The 20,115-nt window shown below is 49.0% G+C and overlaps 1 protein-coding gene across 2 annotated transcripts in view; it reads right to left on the bottom strand.

Annotated features, from left to right (window-relative positions):
* Positions 1 to 20,115, bottom strand: part of COL22A1 (collagen type XXII alpha 1 chain) — a 295,566-nt gene that overhangs the window by 229,056 nt on the left and 46,395 nt on the right. For both annotated transcript variants that reach the window (XM_049854093.1, XM_049854094.1), the window contains 4 exons: positions 19,105 to 19,179; positions 11,115 to 11,226; positions 8,228 to 8,351; positions 3,239 to 3,514 (listed from right to left, as the gene is read on the bottom strand). In XM_049854093.1, coding sequence (XP_049710050.1) covers positions 3,239 to 3,514; positions 8,228 to 8,351; positions 11,115 to 11,226; positions 19,105 to 19,179 — 587 coding nt within the window. The remainder of the gene's footprint in view (positions 1 to 3,238; positions 3,515 to 8,227; positions 8,352 to 11,114; positions 11,227 to 19,104; positions 19,180 to 20,115) is intronic.

The following is a 20,115-nucleotide window of genomic DNA, read 5'->3' as shown; positions in this document are numbered from 1 at the left end:
AAAACAGACTGTGAAGCCCGCGCTCCCACTTATAATTTTGCAACACTGAGCAGGTTATCTGATCTCTCTGGGCCTGAATATCCTTACTAAATGAGAACAATCAGGCTAAATGACCTCACAGGGCTGTAATGTGGCTTAAATGAGTGAACATACATAAACTACTTGGAACACAGTACATAGCACATTGAAAAACAAAAAAGCAGTAGCCATCAAGTCGACTCTGACTCGTGGCGACCCCAAGTGTATCAGAGTAGAACTCTGCTCCACAGAATTTTCGATGGCGGATTTTTTAGAAGTAGATTGCCAGACCTTTCTTCCAAGGTACCTCTGGATGGATTTGAACCGTCAACCTCAGCAGTGGAGCGTGTTAACCATTTGCTCTACCCAGGAACTCCACCCAGCACAGAGAAAGTGCTATTCTGGTGTCTGCTGTTATTACGCACATGCTCACTGCTCAGAGACTTCGAGGGGCTGGGCTCGCCCCACAAAACTAACGAGGTGGAGGAAAACAGCAGCCAGCCCCCCCTTTTTCCTGGTCGGAGCCCAGTGTCCTTGTCTCTCTGTGATGCCTCTTTACTGAAAAGCCTACATCGTGGCTTTGGGGCGAGCTGGGACAAGAGCGGCAAGGCAGGGAGCTGACATGATCCAGGACCCAGGCTGTCAGCTAGGAAGCCTGCTGTGAAGGAGGCTGCTCTGTGTGTGCTCTGCTAGGGCCAGGATAGGAGGTTAATTAACTGAAGGAGCTGGTGCAGGCTGTGGGGGCCCAGACTAGGACCAGCCAGGAGATGCCCCAGAGCTAGGGACTGATTCCCTCAGGGTCCCTGCAGGCGATGGCCTCTCAGCCCTGCAAACCCATTCTCTAGGATTTGGGGTTCAGAGGCCTGCATGGTTCAGGGTCGTTTGGGGTAAAGAAGCAGGAAATGGGGAGAGAAGGCTAAAGGGCTCGGGGGAAAGACAGAGTAGGGGGCCTCAGAACCTCAGGTCTGCCTCCCGGCAAGCTCCGGCTCTGAGCCCTGGCTGCCCAGGGCCTCTGCACCCACAAACACCCTCCACACCCCACGGGTTGGAGTCTCCTTCTGTCCCCAGGCTGCTCTCCTGCCCTTCCCACAGCTCAGCGACAGAGACCCATCGGTAGGTGCCCACTGAGTCACCTAAGGTCACCTGAGGCTTCCCTTGCATCCCTCTCCCACAGCAGTGAGCTATTCTCAGGTTCCTACTCCCCCACGTGGATGAAAACCACTATAAAATACCACAGGATGCCCATCAGGTTGGCAAAACAACAAAAAATTAAAACCTATCAATATGTTTGGAGCCCTAGGGGCGCAGTTGTTAAGAGCTTGGCTGTTAACCAAAAGGTCAGCAACTTGAATCCACCAGCCACTCCTTGGAAACCCTATGGGGCAGTTCTACTCTGTCCTCTAGGGTCACTGTGACGGAATTGACTTGAGGAAGTCGCATAACAACACCATCAATATGTTAAAAGCTGCAATGATGGGCTCAAACAGACCAATGATCATGAAGATGGTGCCAGGACTAGGCAATGTTTCCTTTTGTTATACAGGAGGTCTCCAAGAGTCAGAGCTCATCATTAAACCTAAGGGCACAGACCCCTGAGGAATGCTTGCAAGTTCTCTCCACCTCAGGCCCCAGGGCAGGTGTTACTCCTGTTGCCTCACGTTCAAAGCCTGAGGCTGTTCTGATTGTGACAGTGAGACATTGGAGACAATCTAAATGCCCATGACAGGAGAAGGAATACAGAAAACGAAGCTAAAAGAAGGAATAAAAGCTTAAACCCACAATTTTCAGTTAAAAAAAAAAGTCAAATTTAGCTATAGATACGGAACAATATCATTTACATAGATTTCAAAACTCGGCATACATCCAACAAGACTGTATTTGGTTGTGGGTGTGCACATATGGAAATAAAAATGTAAGAAATGGTTTTGGGATGAGCTATCCCCAAATCATGATTCCTGTTGTTTCTGGGGGGTGGGAGGCACCTGGGCATGGCAGAGAAGGGTGACTACAGTGTAATTTGTGTGTGTGTGATCACAATTACGGTTTATGTCTCTGTGTGTACAGCTATGTATTTCTAGAGGACAAGAAAGAAATAAGAGATAGAGAACAGAAGAAGTTGGGAGGAAAGAGAAAGAACAAAAAAAGAATACTGAAGGAACAGAGATGGAAGGACATTTTCAGAATTAGTAGTAGTTGTTATCATTGGTTGGTGCAATAAGGACATTTTTCATTAATTTTTCATATATTTCCCAAATTTCCTACAAACAGAAAAGAAGAGAAAAAAAAAAAAAACTATTGAAATGTACAGGAAATTTGATCTAACTATCTGTTAATGATCTATCTAGAGTCCCTGGTGACACAAACAGTTAAACTCTCGGCTACGACCCGAGGAGTCAGTGTTTCGAACCCACCAGAGATGCCTGGTGATCTTCTTCCAAAAGGTCGCAGCCTTGAAAACCCTACAGAGCAATTCTACTCTGCACACAAGGCGTTGCCATGAATCGAAATCGACTGTATGACAACTAAGAACAACTACCTGTCTATCTATCTAATCTATCTGTCTATCTACCTACCTACCTACCTATGTTCCTGTATATACATCACATTTCCAAGACTTGGGAGCTATCTTTCTCTAAAGTAATTTGAGAAGCCAGGACCATGTCAGTCTTGCTCTCCTTTGTGGGTGCTGTGTCCCCAGTGCTGAGCACATAGTAGGTGTTCAATATACACGCAGTGAATGACTGGATAATTAAATGAAAAATAAAAAGAAAGAAAGGAGGGAGGGAGGGAGGGAGAGAATGAGATCGAGAGAGGGAAAGGAAGGAAGGAGGAATTACTGAGTGAGTGGTGGTGTGTTTGGGTTTCGCCAAGGTAAGTTCTAAATTGTGACCCTCCCTTTTAAGACATCCCGAGGTGATACCTTGAAAAATGATGCAGGCAGATGTGGGGGCCAGGGGGGTGGCTAGCTCCTGAGGCAGAGGCGGATTAACTAGTAAGCAAGGTACCCATGGGCTTAATCGTGTTTACTTACTAATCTCTAGTGAACAATTTCACATGGGTTTCACCACATCGAAGATATGGACAGGTAAAATTGTGCACTACAGTCTAGTAAGTAGGCACAAGTAAGCCTGCGCGTGCCTTGCTTACTGAGTAACCTGTCCCTGTCCCGAGGTCTCTCCTGGTGGCCTCAGGAGGCTGCAGAAGGCCGGCTGGTACTCACATCAACGGGCACACTGTCGTAGAGGCGCTTGCCAATCACTGTCTTCCCCTGGATGTCGATGTTCTCCCTGGCCTCAATGGGCAGCGTCTGCACCAGTGCACAGTCAATGTAGAGGGTCACGTTCTGGCCTTGGATGCTGAGGGCCATCTTGTGCCAGTCACGGTCAAAGATGTCACTGACCCAGGGCCCTCGGAAGACCACCCTGACAGCGTCCTCCATGACGCCCACAGCATTGTACTCCACCGCCTTGTTCTCCCCGTCCAGCCGGATCGAGACCTGGGGGGGAGGGAGGACCAGAGACAGCTGAGCTTTTTGGGATGCGGGAAGAGGAGGTATGGGGGGTTATTCAGAGTTAGACAGACCCAAGTTCAGATCCTGCCTCTGACTCTTACCAAACACATGACCACTGAGCAAATTCCTACTCAGCTCTGAGCCTCAGTTTCCTCCTTGGCACAATGGTGGTTATAATATCTACCTTGTAGGTTGTTCTAAGCACGTTATTAAATGAACAATTGGACTTACATTGATCCGGGGGCCACAACCTCACCTCTCTGATGGCTAGGCAGTGGTGTCCAGGGGTTGGGTCAAACACTAGTCTAGAAGTTGCTGTGAAGGCATTTTGTAGATATGGTCAACATCTACAATCAGCTGACTTTAAGTAAAGGAGATGACCCTTGATGGTGTGGGTGAGTCTAGTGGGCAGCCTGCTGCCTGCCCACACCTGGACCAATAAATCACGTATGGGCTATGTGACCTTGGAAGTTTATTTAACCTCTCTGTGCTGTTTCCTCAATTATAAAATGTGGCCGATGGTAACACCTACCCCATAAAGTGGTTATGTGGATTCAGTGAGTTGATAAATATGTAAAACACTTAATATTACTTAATATGCGAGGCACTCTTCTGAATATTAGCCTATAATAAATTATGCAAGTAAATCCGAAAACTTGTCCTGACAAACACATACAATTAGATTCTGACCCAGCGATCCTCTCTCACATGGCAGACATGTTGGTTTAGTTTTTCGTAGCACTGCATCCAATCTGAAACGATGTCATTCATATCCTTTGCTCACTTGTTTGTTGTCAGCCCTGCCCCAGCCCATAGCATGTGCTTTGTCTCTCTTAACCTCGGTGACCAGGACACACACAGCATACAGCTGTACTCAGAAAAATGTTACCACATAAATGACTGAATGAATGAATGAGTGGATGAATGAATGAATGAATGAATGAGAGGCCCTGAGGTTGACGAAAGGCACCCACGGCCATGCAGGGAATCAACTACAGTGTTTATAACCCAACCCAGGTCTTCTGGCCTCTCTTTCTGGGCCATACAACAGGGGTGGGGGTGGGGGACTCAGGATTGTTTTTTTGTTTTTTAATTGCGTTGCCTACTGGTATGCTATGTATAAACCAAAAACACCAAACCCGTGGCCGTCAGGTCGATTCCGACTCATAGCGATCCTACAGAATAGAGTAGAACCTCCCCACATGGTTTCCAAGGAGAGGCTGGTGGATTCCGACCACTGATCTTTTGGTTAGCAGCCAAGCTCTTAACCACTCTGCCACCACGGCCCGATGTTATGCATAGGGTAAAAAAAAAAAAAAAAAGCAGAACCTATGAACCTCTGTCTTTCTTATGGTCTGTGATACAATCTAATATATCCATGATTAAACATGGTCTCCTATTTCTTGAAAAATGATTTTGCTGTGTTTCAGCTGTGTGCCCCAAATTGACTTGGGAGCTTCATGAAGACACCCCTTCCTTGTCAATGTCCCTACCCGTTCTATTTTCAGTGGTCCTACCTCTTCTAGCATGGTGCAGAGCAAGGCAAGGCAGCCCGCAGCACAGTCTGTCTCTGCCAACATTAGCTAGACTGCCGCGGGGAAGGCATGCCATAGCCCAGACCCTTCAGTCAGTTGTTTTGGTTCAATTTTCAAAATACATCCAGAATCTGATGATTTCCCCCAGTTTCACAATTGCTATGATGCACATTGCAAGGTAGTGCTGTTTGTTCTTAGGAACCACTGTATGTACCTCAAATTTTTAATACAATAGGCTTTACAAGGGTTGCTTTATAACTACGGGTTGTACTTAAGTGGGATGCTGGTAATTCAGGAACTGTCTATATAGCCACAGACATGTTGTTGTTGGGTGCTGTCGAGTCACTTCCGACTCCTAGAGACCCCATGTACAACAGAAGGAAATGTTGTTTGATCCTGCAACAATTGCTGCTGTTGCTGCAACAGGCTCAGACATAGCAACGATTGTGAGGAAGGCGCAGGACAAGGCACCCACACGCACAAGGGTAGGATTTACAATACATATTTTTAGGACAGAGTTCAGTCGATACACCTGAAGTCTCACCATTCTCCTCAACATACACACATACGCACTCTGTTCTGTCACACCAACTCCTTTTTGTTCCTTGATCATGTTGGGAAGGAGCGAATGCCCCTCAGTTTCCCCAAATGACAAATGGGGAATATGCCAACTTCAGAGAGTGGCTGCAAGTATCAAATGAAGTCATGGATCTGAAAAGGCTTTGTGATCTACAGTCACTGAGAGAGTGTGTGGGGATGTGATTGACCAAAATCTTGAAGATCCGTATCTACTTTTCTTGTGTCTAGATGGTATTCCCCCGAGGCATGGAAGTAGCCATTCACATCTCCAGTGAATAGCACTCAACCAAGGCTTGTTTGATGAAATTGAATTGCCAGCTGCCCCTTCGAAAATGAGTGTGATGTGTTGGAGGCTGACTCAACCACCACCCGGCTCTGTGGTATCCCAATCACTGCTCATTCCGGCAGAAGGAGGTGAGCAGGCAGACATGGAAGACGGGGAGTCGGCACAGCCCTGCACCACGAAAGAAGAGAACCCAGTCTGAGGGGGTGGTGCCACTCACCCCACAGGAATGTCATGGCAGGCTCCCAGTCCCACCAAACCAGACCCTGAGAAAGTGGAGATGAAGACCTGTGTAACCGGAGACGGAGGTGGATAAGTAACATGAGGAGCTGCCTGCTCTCCAGAAAGTGGACCCTGGAGAGAATCTGATCTCCTCCTGTCGGCCTCCCACACTTACGAAATCAGGACACCGGGCAGTCAGACCTGAAAATATGCTTCTCAGGCTGGCCAGGGATGCTACCGAAAAATCCATCAGCAGGACCACCTGATGGGCAGAAGGGGATTAAAAGCATGGACTCAGGAGCTTGACTGCCTTGATTCAAATTCCTACTCTCCCTTTGACCACTTATGTAATTAGGAAAATTTCTTAACCTCCCCATGGCTCAGTTTCCTCCTTCATAAGGAAACAGTAGAACCTGCTCATGAGGTTGCTCAGAGGACTAAAGGATTTGTAAAGCGCTGGGAGCAATTCCTAGCTCATACTACGTGATATAAGTGGTGATAATTAAATGCCTTCAGTACCAGGGTCTGGCTTTAACTGAAGAAGAGAGAGTTCAGTTTTGGAGGTGCTTGCTCTCTCAAATAGCCATCCATGAGTATGGGTGCTGGAGTCCAAAGGCATGAGCACATTTCTTATTTCATTTCAACCCCAGATGAAAACATCGTATCTTCCAGCTGAAGACAAGACAGGTCCTCACATAGCTCATTTTCCAGGAGGAGATAAAAGTCCATGGCAGACAAAGATGTGGTTGGTCCATGAACTCTGAGAACAAGGGGATTTAGATTTGGCAGAGAACAGAAAAAGTTGTGATGCTTTCAACTCAAACCAACAGACTGTGTTGACAGCTTTGATTTTCAGATTCAGCTGTGTGCTGTTGATGGTTGTTCACCTTCTTGGGAGCTAAAAGCCAGAGCACACCAGAGGTGGATGCAGGACAGGGTTCTGAGTTTCAGCCCAGGGAAAACTGAAGAGTTTCAGAAGAAGGAACTACTCTTGACAAAATCTTCATTGTATGTTTCAGTTACTTAGGGCTGCCATAACAGAAATAGCACAAGGCTTTAAAGAATGTAAATTTATTGTCTCACAGTTTTGGAGGCTAGAAGTTTGACTCCTGGGCATCGGCAGAGCCGTGCTCTCTCTGTGCCATCTCTAGGGGAAGAGTCTTCTCTCTACAGAAGATTCAGCTTCTGTAGCCCGGGCATGTCTTGGTGTTCTTGGCTTGTAGATGGATCCTCACATGGCATCTTTCTTTCCCATGTCTGTGTCTCTGTCTATCCTGCTCTTTTTATAAGACATCACTCAGAAGGGATTAGGTTTAGGACCCACCCTATTCTGGCATGGCATCATTAAGATAACAAAGAAAACCCCTGTTTCCAAACAGGGTCATATTTGCGAGTACAGGATTAGGACTTCTGCGTTTCTTTTGGGGGGGCACAATTCAACTCATGTGCCAGGCACTGCTCGAGATACTTCACAGACACCGCTGCAATGGATCCCTCCACCAACCATTGATGGCAGGCATTCTGTTTTCCATTTTACAGGTAAGGAAATCAAGACACAGAAAGATAAACCCACTTGTCTCAGGGCCCATAGCAAGAAAGGGGTACAGACAAGGTTTGAACCCAGGATAACCTGACTCTGAGCCAGTTATTCTACTACATAATGAAGCTGGGTCAATCACATTGCCGGTAGTGCTTGGGTCATAGGACAGCAGACCTGGATGCCACCTCCCTGGTGAGGCTGAGAGTCCCTGAGGAGGGACTAGGTCTTCTTCATTCCTCCCACAGTGCCTGGCATTTGATTAACTTTAGTAAAGAACCTGGGTCTCTCTTAGGGGTCACACACTGACCCCTAAGCTCTGGGCCCAGGGCAAAGGCTCATGCAGAAAACATGGTGAGTGATGCTGTCCCCTGTGAGAATAATGCTGTCCTCACCTGAGGAATGATTGCCTGGGGAATTTTCTCACCTGGGGAATGCTCACCTGGAGAATGCCCTCATGCGGGAAATGCCATCGCCTGGGAATGCCCTCATCTGGGGGATTCCCTCACCTGGGAATGCCCTCACCTGGGGAATTTGCTCACCTGGGGAATGCCATACTGGTCGATGACCTGCCAGATATACCAGTCTTCTTTCCGAGATGTTTTCCGGAACCGGAAAGTTGTGACAAAGGCGTACTCGTCAGGCAAGCCTTGTGGGAACACATCCCTGGAAGAAACCCGAGACAGACAACACCAGGCTAGGCAAGGAGAGCAGGGGGCTGGTGAAGTACCCTGCACATCCCACTGGCTGCAGAGCCCTGCAATCTCACTTCCTAATGTTTCTAAACTCCGCTTTGAGTCCCGGCCCTCACCACCTTTTCCTTCAACCAGGGTCTCAATAAGACCCTTTGAAGACCATTGCTGTGGACCCTTACTGTCCCCCTACCCTCAGCACCTTCCAATCTACCTCTGCGGTGGGCCAGACGGATTGTTCCCAGCTATCTTGCTTCTGCTCCCATCTCCATTCCTGACAAAATCAATGCTGAATGAGAGATTTCCACTCCCCAGGACCACGTCTAAGCCCTCTGCTGGGCCCAGGAGGCCCTCCGTCCTGGGTACACTGAGTATCCCAGCTATCACCTCTCCCTGCTCCACTCCTTCCCAGCACGGCCACACGGCCACATATCTTTCCCCGCTGGGTTCTCCGTCCCTCTCCCCACAGCACCCTCCACTTTCCACAAAGCCCTGGGTTCCCGCCAAGCGTATGAATCCAGCCCCTCACGTGGGCATTTCCTCAGCTCTCTGCCGCTCCACCCAGACAGGCTGTAACCATCTTTGTCCTTTCACATTCAGGAATGAAAGCTGTGTCCTCCTATGCAGGACTGGAGTCCCTACGTGGTGCAAACAGTTAAGTGCTCAGCTATGAGCCAAAAGGTTGATGGTTCATATCCATCCATAGGCACCTTGGAAGAAAGGCCTGGTGATCTCCTTTTGAAAGATCACAGTCATTGAAAACTCTATGGAGCGCAGCTCCACTCTGACACATGTGGGGTCACCGTGAGTTGAAATCAACTTGGCAACAAATTTGGTTATTCTGGTATACAGGCAATTTCTCCTCCAGGGACTAGGGTGGTGTCCCTCTCTAACTCCTCGGGGCACTCTCTGACGAGCTGTCTCTTTCATCTTCACCTGCATTGAGAACAGAGACACCTGAGCCTTCCTACCACGTTTCACATCAGCACGAACCAACCAGTTGACTGCAACTCATGGAGAACCCATGTGTGTCAGAGTAGGGCTTTTCAGTGGCTGATATGGGTAAAGTAGGTTGCCAGGCCTTTCTCAAACCTTTCATTTAGTGGTTGAGCTGTTAACCCTTTGCACTACCCAGGGAGTCTTCATCAGTAACACCACCATCTCCTCAAGAAAACCCTCCATCTACTCCTAAGTTTTAATATATTATCTCATTTCTTCCGCTCCAGAACTTCTGAACAAGGCATTCTTATCCTTGCGCCATAAATGAGAGCACTCAGGCTCTGAAGGTTAACTGGGTGCTGTATGGCTGGTAAGTGGGTGAGGGGAGGCTCTCAACAGGGGGCTCTTCTCTTAACCACCAGATGCAGGCACCTTAACTGCCTAGCCTGGCCATGGAGGAGCTGAGCCCTGCCCTGTTGGGGGCGGAGGGGTTGACTCAGGGACTGTACATGGCATCAACTTCAGCATTGGGGGAGATGGAATCTGTCTGGCCAGACAGCCAGGAAGGGAGTGGGAGGCGGCTGTATTTCTGGTTCTCAGAATCTCAGATCCTCGGGGACCCTTTGTCTGGCTGCAGAACCTGCGAGCGAAGCTTGGTCCTGTCTGATTCTCGGTTCACAGGCCCACGCTGGGAGAAGGCTCAGTGTCTGAGCTTGATCTCACCCAGGGCCACATTCAGGCACTAGGAACTCCATTGGCTAAAAACTCGAGACAATGTTGGAGGCTTCTATGCCTGCCACGAAAACCCTGGTGGCATGGTGGTTAAAAGCTACGGCTGCTAACCAAAAGGCTGACAGTTCAAATCCACCAGGCACTCCTTGAAAACCCTGTGGGGCAGTTCCACTCTGTCCTATACAGTCGCTATGAGTCAGAATTGACTCGATGGCAACAGGATTAATTTTTTTGGTTTACGCCTGCCATGTTCTGCAGAGACTGGTCCATAGTGGCTGCTACATACCACGAACTTTCATTATTCAATGAATTAATAGAGAAATGCCTGGATGCATGAGTGATTAATGCTAAGTCCGAACAGAGCGATGAGTGTAGTGGGACCAAACCCAACCCAAACCAGTTGCCATGGACTCATTTCTGACTCACGGCGGCCCCATGTGTTCCAGGGTGGAACTGTGCTCCATAGGGTTTTCAATGGCTGTAATCTTTACAGAAGTAGGTTGCCAGGCCTTTCTTTCGCAGCCCCACTGGGTAGATGTGAACTCCAACCTTTGGGTTAGTAGCTGAGCACAAACCATTTCACCACCCAGGAATCTGTATTAGGGCCAAGGACCCAATAAAGTCAGTAATAACAGATGGGCTAAGGAGCATGACCTCATTTCTTCCTTGAAAGAATTTATGGAGAGGGCTTCCTTATCCTCGTGCTATAAATGAGGGCACCCAGGCTCTGAGCGCTAGCTGGAAAGCAAAACGGTTATTTAGGGCATTTGTTTCCTGCAGCCACATTTTTGCAATTCATCTGGATTTTGCTTGCACTGAAGTCAGGCAGGTTTTACGTTTCATGACTTTAAAGAGAGGAACATCAGAGAGAAGAAAGCTGTTCTCACGTTATTGCATTCATTGAATTCCCAGGTCAACAGTTCAGCCGCTGCATCTGAAAGGACCTTACCAGGCGCCAGGTGAAAGCCCTACTCAGTGTTCAGTGAGCATACGTGGCCGAATGGCCCCTTTCCTGCCCTTTCCCAGGACATCCACGACAGGTGCAGAGTGAGAAGTGACCACTCACTCAGTCCTCTGCACCACGGGGAAGGATCCCATCCGGACATAGGAGCTGTGGGCGCCATTCTCTCTCCTTCCCAAGATTTCCTTCACACTGAACAAATCCATCAGGTCAAAACCTGTCCAAAGAGAAGAGCGGGGGGTGGTGAGTTTGGTATGGAAGACAAAGGAAAGGCATCCACCGTGTGTGCAAAGGTGTCCTGCCCCAGGGAGACTGGATGTGGGCTTAAGCAGAGGGAGCCTGTCCAAATACATATTTGGGGAGAAAATGCAAACAGCAAGCATGAGCCACACAGCTTTCATTTTAATTCCAGGAAAAGGGGCAGGAGAAACCCAGACGCTGGGCTTTCCAGAGAAATATGAGCAGCCTCGAAGTGCCTGGTCATAGTGAAGCATATGGCAAATAAAGGGAAGGTGTCACCTCTGGGGGACTGCTGCTGGGAGCCTCGGCGTCCCAGGCACCCAGGTGCATACACTTGGCTCACCTGGGCTGGCTCCACAAGCAAAATGACAACTTAGAGCTTTATTTCCTACAGCCACATTTTTGCAATTAATCTGGATTTGGCTTGGACCAGAGTTTGGCACATTTTATGCTGCATGATTTTAAAGAGAGAAACACCAGAGAGCAGCAAGCTGTTCTCAAGATATTGCATGAAGTGGAAGGCGATTTTGTTTTCTCTGATTTGCTTTGCTTTTACCCTGGGCGGACTTCACGTGCATCGGCAGCGCAGAGTAATGGGAAGGTCATGTGCTTCAGGTTCAGGTGAGGGTAGGGGCTTCAAAGCCAGCTCGGTTACATATTTGTATGGCACCATGGTTTGTTTGCGACCTATTAACCTAAAGGTTGGTGGTTCATACAGCAATGAGTCGGAATCAGTTTGACGGCAACGAGTTTTCTTTTCCTTTCTTTTTTTTTTTTTGGTGGGGGGAGTTACATAACCCATATGAGCCTGAGGATCTTGATCCAAGAAGGCGGGAAATAATACTTATCGCCTAGGGCTAAATACCCATCACTGGTAGAAGTCTTTGGGTATAAAATGGTTAACGTGCTCAGCTGCTAATTGAGAGGCTGGAAGTTTGAGTCCACCCAGAGATGCCTTGGAAGAAAGGACTGGCAATCTACTTCCCAAAAATTAGCTCCTGAAAACTCTATGGGGTGCAATTCTACTCTGACACACATGGGGTTCCCATGAGTCCTTATCGACTGGCTCTGTGACCTTGAGCAGATCGCCTGACCTCTGTGAGCAGCTCATCTTTAAAAGGGGGATTGTTTAGTGTGTGCCTCAAGGGGTTGTTACGAAGCTAAATGAGATGATGTAAAAATACTGTGCCTGGACATACAGTCAGCGAGCAACACGATCACTTTACACTTGTTACTCTCCCATTGTGGTCACAGCATCTTTTACCACTGAATTCTGCCCAAGGATTCGTTTGTTCTTTCAGCACACGTTCTTGGGAGCCGAGCGCTGTGAGATCACTGCAGATGCACCAGTGCAGGGGGCAAAATCCAGGCTCTCGGAACGAGGACCTTAGTGCCAATAAAGTAAAAATAAAAGTTGCCGTCGGGTAGACTCTGACTCATGGTGTCCCCACGTGTGTCAGAGTAGAACTGTGCTCCACAGGGTTTTCAGTGGCTGACTTTTCACAAGTAGATCTCCAGACCTTTCTTCTGAGGTGTCTCTGGGTAGCAGCCGAGCGCATTAACCATTGCACCACCCAGGGACTCCATAGGCAGCCTCTAACTAAACACATGCACAGTGCAGACACATGGGGCGCTTCTGGGCAACGCTGAGGACTGTGCAGAATAAGTGGGCAGGGCTCAGGTGGGGCTGACGCTGGCTGGGGAGGCAAGGGTGGCCTTGCTGGGGGGAGGCCACCCCACAGAGGTGCTGGATCAGGCCTGCGATGGTCCTGGAAGGGGCTCCATGCAGAGGGGGGCTGTGCTGGGACTGAGGCCCTCCCTGGTGACACTTTGGACTGGGCCCTGCCTGGACACTTGCCACCAAGAGCCTGTCTAATGCTCGGAAAAAGGCTAAGAGTCATCATTATGTCATTTCTAAATAGCTCTTCCTGTCTCACTCATTACAGAATGTGTGATATCACGTTAAATGGTGTTTGGTCCTTCAGACCCAAAACAGGCACCATAAGCGCCATTCTGGATGAAACATGTACCTAAAGACTTCTTTTTTTTTTTTTGGTGAAAATATATTCAGCAAAACATATACCAATTCAACAATTTCTACACATAAAGTTCAGTGACACTGACTATATCCTTCAGGGGGTACAACCAGTCTCACCCTCCTTTTCCAAATTGTTCCTTCACCACTGGCATAAGCTCACTGGCCCCCCCGCAAGCCTCTCATCCAGCTTTTCGAGTTGCTGTTGTCAGTTCGATCCCATTCCCACCCCCCACCGTCGAGTCTATTCCGACTCATAGCAACCCTATAGACAGAGTAGAACTGCCCCATAGAGCTTCCAAGGAGCACCTGACGGATTTGAACTGCCAACCTCTTGGTTAGCAGCACCTAACCACTATGCCACCAGTCATCCCATACAGATAGATCTTAAAAGAGCGCAATGCTCAAGGCAGACACCCTTAACTAATTAAGCTAAACTATCCTTTCGTTCTGTTGTGCATAGGGTTGCTATGAGTCGGAACCGACCCCATGGCACCTAACAACAACATCAAATTGTTTGGTTTGAAGAAGACTTCAGGGGACATTACAGGTTTAAGGTTTAAAGACTACCTCAGGGCACTAGTTTTGGAGGTTCATCCAGCCTCACCTGAAACCGTGCTTTTTAACTGACACTCAAGGAATGATTCACCTCCCGGAGATGCTGGGTTTCCCCCAGGGCCAGGCACCCATGTCGCCTGCACAGATGTCCACTGTGGTGGGCTCGCTCAGGGCCCACAGAGGCTGCAGCTGGGCACGGGCAGCGTAGGGCAGCCCCCCTTCACTGGCTTACGCTGCTTGGGGGCAGGGCCTGACCGCCAGGCTCACCATCCTGCCCCACCTGGCATCAGCACAGGCTGGGCACAGTACAGACTTGGTAAAATGAGCCTACAGCCTCACCCTAAGTTATAACATGCGCTTTTGGGCTTGAAGACTCTGTGCAAAGGAGGAAGCCCCCAGGGCTAGGGCCCAGATACTCACAGGTCAGGTCCCGGTGCTGCTACTTACTACCAGTGTGACTTTGAGTGTGAGCTTAACGTCCCTGAGCTCACTTCCTCTGCGTTTCTGTACAACTGGGATAATGATAGCGTCTGGGAGTGGAGGCAGCCAGGGGTGGTTCAGTGGTAGAATTCCAGCCTTACATGTGGGAGAAACGGGTTCAATTCTCAGGCAATGCACCTCACGTGCAGCCACTACCTGTCCTTTGTGGAAGTTCGGGGGTCGCTGTGATGGTGAACAGGTTTCAGTGGAGCTTCCAGACTGGGACTGGCTAGGAAGAAAAGCCTGCTGGTCTACTTTTGAAAATCAGCCAATGAAAACCCTATGGATCATAACAGGCCAATCCCATTGCATGGGGTTGCCATGAGTCAGGGGCCAATTCGATGGCAGCTAACAACAGTAACAAGGGTAGCAAAAGAGTGAGGGCTCTAGAATGAGAAATATTTGGGTTCAAATCTCTGCTCCCACACTCCTGGGCAGGTTACTCCACCTCTCCGAGTATCCATTTGTTCATCTGCCAAACGGGGACAATGAGAGTGTAGGCTCACGGGGTATGGGCAGATGAGCACGCAACACATTCTCCCTCTAATAATAAGTGCTAGTACCTAGCCCTGGTGGCCGTGGTTAAGAGCTTGGCTGCTAGCCAAAGCATCGGCAGTTCGAATCCACCAGCTCTCCTCGGAAACCCCATAGGGTTGCTAGAGTCGGAATCAGCTCAACAGCAATGGGTTTGGTTTTGGGGGTTTAGTACCTAGGAAGACCACTGTGGGTTTTAAATGAGAAAATACATTAGAACACGCCTGGCACGTGGTAGGTGCTCACCAAATGCCGGATGCTCTAACAGATCCCTCACCCTGAACAAGACCGTGATCCCTGCCCTAGCCCATAATAAGCTGTGAACTAACACGCAGGGATGGAGCCCTGGACAGGTCTCCCTGACACCCCCTCTCTGTGTGGCCTCAGCTGAGTCACCTTCCCTCTCTGGACATCTGTCCCCTCATGGATAAAAGGGAGGAGGCTATGAAATCGGATCATCCTTTACAGCTTTAGCACCAACAACATGGCCTAGAGGGAAGGGGAGCACAGGTGCAACCAGCCACACCTGGGTTCCCAGCACCGTTCTGCCTCATCACTTCTCCACCTTGGTGCAATTACCCCAGCCCCCTACAATTCCCTTCTCACCTGGGCAAGGGGGTTCAGGGAGCCACTTCTTAGGGCTGCCCAAGTGTTGGCATGGGTGTAGGGCACACAGGTGACCTCACAGGTCCCGCCAAGTGGTTCACTGGAGATGAGAGTGCACTGAGGCCACCCAAGAGCAAGTATAAAATCTGCACTGTACATGTCCAGTGCCTGCCCTGGGGGTGAGGGGCACTGAAAAGAGGACCTGGTCTGCCATTTCACAGCTTTGTCAACTGCCACTAGGAACTGCCACCCAGTGCTAGGTTCCCCCAAGCAGCTATATGTGAGAGAATATAAAAAAGTTTAGGAAAAAGCAAACATAAGCTATACTTTCTGGTTGTGGTTTTATTGGTTTCAGTGAGTGAAAAACAAAAAAAAGACTCAAAAACAAAAACCTCAAACAACAAGCAATTAACTCGGGGGCAGCGAAGGGCTCTGAGAGAAAAGATGACTTGCCTGAAAGACATTCGGGCTGGCAAGGAAAATGACAAATGTGTCAGCAATAAAAGGCCTGGGATGCAGGAATCGTGAGATAAAGGAACAATTGTCTAATGCAAGCTTCACAAGCTTAGAGCTCACAGAGATGACTATGCCACCTGCCTGTCGGGGGGATCAGTACCAAGTGTTCCTGGTAGCACCTGCCCTGGGCCGGCACCCACCATGTTCATCTCTCCCGGGCCTTCCAGGGTCTTTGTGGAGGGAGCCCTGCTGACCCCCCAGGAGGGCTGGTTACTCTGGATCATTGATGGGTCAGCAGAGGTACGCGTAGCTTCTCTGTCTCCTCCCCAGAGGGTGAGCTCTTGGAGGGAAGGGATCGGTCCTAGTCCATTTTTCTATCCCTGAAAAAGTAGGGTGCTTATGGAACAAATCTCAAATCCTTCAAAGAGGTCGGACTAACCAGACCAGCTGAGATCAGAGAGCTCCTTGGGGCTGTTGCCCTGAGACACTCTTTAAACCTAGGACTAAGCTTATCCTCTGAGGCCACTTTTTAGTGAAATAGCCATAGAGCAGCACGCAAAATAAAGGATGTTACCTGTGGGAATGGTGCTGTACTAAAAAACCACCTGTATGGGACCAAAGAAGGAAAAATCTGTCCCGGAAAAAGTACAGCCTAAATGCTCCTTAGAAGCAAGGATGGCAAGGATTCGTCTCACATACTTTGGACATGTTATCAGGAGGGACCAGTCCCTGGAGAAGGATGTCATGCTTGGTAAAGTAGAGGGTCAGCGAAAAAGAGGAAGACCCTCTACGAGATGGACTGACACAGTGGCTGCAACAATGGGCTCAAGCATAACAAGGATTGTGAGGAGGGCGCAGGACCGGGCAGTGTTTTGTTCCATTGTACACAGGGTTGCTGTGAGTTGGAACTGACTCCATAGTGCCTAGTAATAACGACAGTGAGACACAATTACTCAAAGCAAAGACGAGAAGGTAAGGGGGCAGGGAAACTAGACCACAGGAAATGGAACAACCAATACACAACTGAAGGGGCTGTTGACACATTGTGAAAAATGTAACTAATGTCACTGAATGATTGTGCAGAAATTATCAGATGGGAACCTAACTTGCTGTGTAAACGTTCACCAAAAACACAATATTATTAAAAATTAAAAAAGTAGGATGCTTTTGTTGTCTTTCTTGCTCAAAGCATTGTTTGTAGGAAAGGGGAAGAAGAGAAGGAAGGAATCCAGAAACAATCATTAAGGGCCTCCTCCGGTGGGTAAGAACTCAGCTGTTAACTGAAAGGTTGGTGATTCGAACCCACCCAGCAGCTCAGAGGCAGAAAGACCTGGCAATCTGCTCCTGTAACGATAACAGACCAGGAAACCCTATGGGGGAGTTCTAGCCTGTCATACAGAGTCACGGTGAGTCGGAATTGACTCGACGGCACACAAAAACCAAAAAAAAAAAACCAAACCCAGTGCCATTGAGTCGATTCCGACTCATAGTGACCCTATAGGACAGAGCAGAACTGCTCCATAGAGTTTCCAAGGAGTGCCTGGTGGATTTGAACTGCCAACCCTTTGGTTAGCAGCCATAGCACTTAACCACTACGCCACCAGGGTTTCTGGATGGCACACAACAACAGCATATTAGATGGGAGTAGTGGTGGCTCAGTGGTACAATTCTCGCCTTTGGTGCAGAAGACCGGGGTTCAATTCCCAGCCACTGGACCTCATGCACAGCCACCACCCATCTGTCTATGGAGGCTTTTGTGTTGCGATGATGCTGCCTAAGTTTCAGTGGTGCTCCCAGATTAAGAAGGACTAGGAAGAAAGGCCTGGTGATCTATTTCTGAAAATAAGCCAGTGAAAACCCTGTGGGTCACAGCAGTCTGATCCTCAGCCACTCACGGGGATGGTGCAGGACCAGGTAGCATTTTGCGCATGCATGGGGTCGCCATGCGCCAGGGTCTGACTCTGAAAGCAGGTAACAACAACAACAGCAACGTAATGGATGGTGAGCTGGCATCTAAGATTCCAGTAACAAACAGGGCAAAACCCCAGCCCTGAAGAAGTTCAGTGTCTAAAGCAGGGCTTCGAATTGGTTCATTCCGGTTCAAGCCCCTGCGGAGAACTTGCATTTGTATACCCAAGAATTTTAACAAGATCCCCAGGTGATTCTTATGTACTCTTCCTGTTAAAATGTAGAATCTGATTCAGTCTGTCTGGAGTGGAAATGCAAATTCTCAGCAGGGGGTTGAGACAGAATGAACCAGTTTGAAGCCCTAGTCTAAACGGAGGCAGACATGTGGATAAGTGGTTTAGTATCACGGAGAAAGGATAAGGAGCGGGAATGTCAGGAGTTTTATAGGAACATAAGGAATATTTCCCTAGCCTAACTGAGGGGCAGTCAAGGAGGGCTTCCCAGAGGAAACGAGACCTGACCTGAATTTGCAATGAATAAAACCAGGGAGGAATTGACTCGATGGCAATGGGTTTGGTTTTTTTCGGGGCGGGGGGTATAGGGTTGCTATGAGTCAGAATCAACTAGACAACAACGGGTTATAGGAAAAAGAAGGAGCCCTGGTGGCACAACAGTTAAGCGCTCAGCTGCTAACTGAAAAGTTTGCAGTTCAAACCCATCCAGCAGCCCCACAGAAGAAAGACTTGGTGATCTGCTCTGTATCAAGTCAATTCCAACTCCTAAGGGCACCACAGGACAGAGCAGAACTGCCCCACAGGGCTTCCAGGGTTATAATCCGTAGGGAAGCCGACCGTCGTAGCTTTCTCCCACTGAGTGGCTGAACCCCAGACCTTCCAGTACGCAGCCAAGGGCCTTAGCCACTACGCCACCAGGGCTCCTTTTGTAAAGACTACAGCCTAGGAAACCCTATTGGGCAGCTCTCCTCTGTCACATGGGGTTGCTGTGAGTCAGGGTCAACTCGACAGACACAAATGGCACCCAGTAACAGCAAAGGAAAACCAGAGAATCCCGAATGGAAAATGTGACCATTCTTCACCATTGGGTGGCCCATTGGTGACAGCTGCCACCTGCACCATTCCAGTCATTCCGTCAGGACTTTTGTGAAAGACAGGGGCAAGGACAAGCCCAGCAAGGCCACCCCCAAATCCAGTAAGACCGTGCTCAGGTTCACCAAACAGTGCCCCCAAGAAGGCCTTGCGGCAGGTGGCTCCCTCTTACCTGTGATTTCCTTGGTTCCCCCATTGGTGTGCTTAAAGCGATCTCCTTCTACGCGGACGCTGGGACAGAGCACGTCTGAAAAAAGAAGGAAAAAGGAGGGGCTGGTGAATAAGGTAACCCACAGTCACTGTGAGAAGTCTGGCATTGAAGAGGCCCCCTCCATCTGACAACATGGACAATGCTCAATGCCTGCAGACGCAGAGGCAGCTCCACACTGCTGGGCTTTTTCTGTCACTCATGTGCTCCTTAAGCACCTACTCTGTGCATACACCGTGTGTTCTGTTGTTGCTGTTAGTGACCATCAGGTCGTCCCCAGGATCAGTTGCAGATAGGACTGCTGTGATCCATAGGGTTTTCATTGGCTGAGTTTCAGAAGTAGATGGCCAGGGCTTTCTTCCTAGTCTTAGTCTGAAAGATCCACTGAAACCTGTTCAGCATCATAACAACAGGCAAACCTCCACTGACAGATGGGCGATCGCTGTGCACGAGGTGCATTACCTGGGAATCAAACCCAGGTCTCCTGCATGGAAAGTGAGAATTCTACCTCTGAACCCCCACTATGCTCTCTACCCTCTAAAAAAACCAAACCCACTGCCACTGAGTCGATTCTGACTCATAGCGACCCCACAGAACAGAGCGGAACTGTCCCATAGGGTTTCCAAGGCTGTAACCTTTACGGAAGTGGGCTGCCACGTCTTTCTCCCATGGAGTGGCTGGTGGGTTCAAACCACTAACCTTTTGGTTAGCAGCCAAGTGCTTAACCACTGCGCCACAAGGGCTTCTTTTCTACCCTCTCCCAGGGATGAAATTCCAACAAGACATTGTCCCTATGCACGGTGAGCTCACAGCCTGGTCCATCGGAGGGAGCCAGACAAGAAAATCAATGTCATCAACACAGTGTAATAAGTGACAGAAATGTGTCCTGGTTGCTGGGGACTTGGAGCACAGATGCAACACCTCACCCAGGTTGGGGAGGTCAGGGAAGCTTTCCTGGAAAGGTGACACTTTTTT

Source organism: Elephas maximus, chromosome 15 (genome assembly GCF_024166365.1).
Source record: "Elephas maximus indicus isolate mEleMax1 chromosome 15, mEleMax1 primary haplotype, whole genome shotgun sequence".
Lineage (NCBI taxonomy): Eukaryota > Metazoa > Chordata > Mammalia > Proboscidea > Elephantidae > Elephas > Elephas maximus.
Note: the sequence above shows the minus strand (reverse complement) of the source record. Positions and strands in the feature narration are given on the sequence as shown.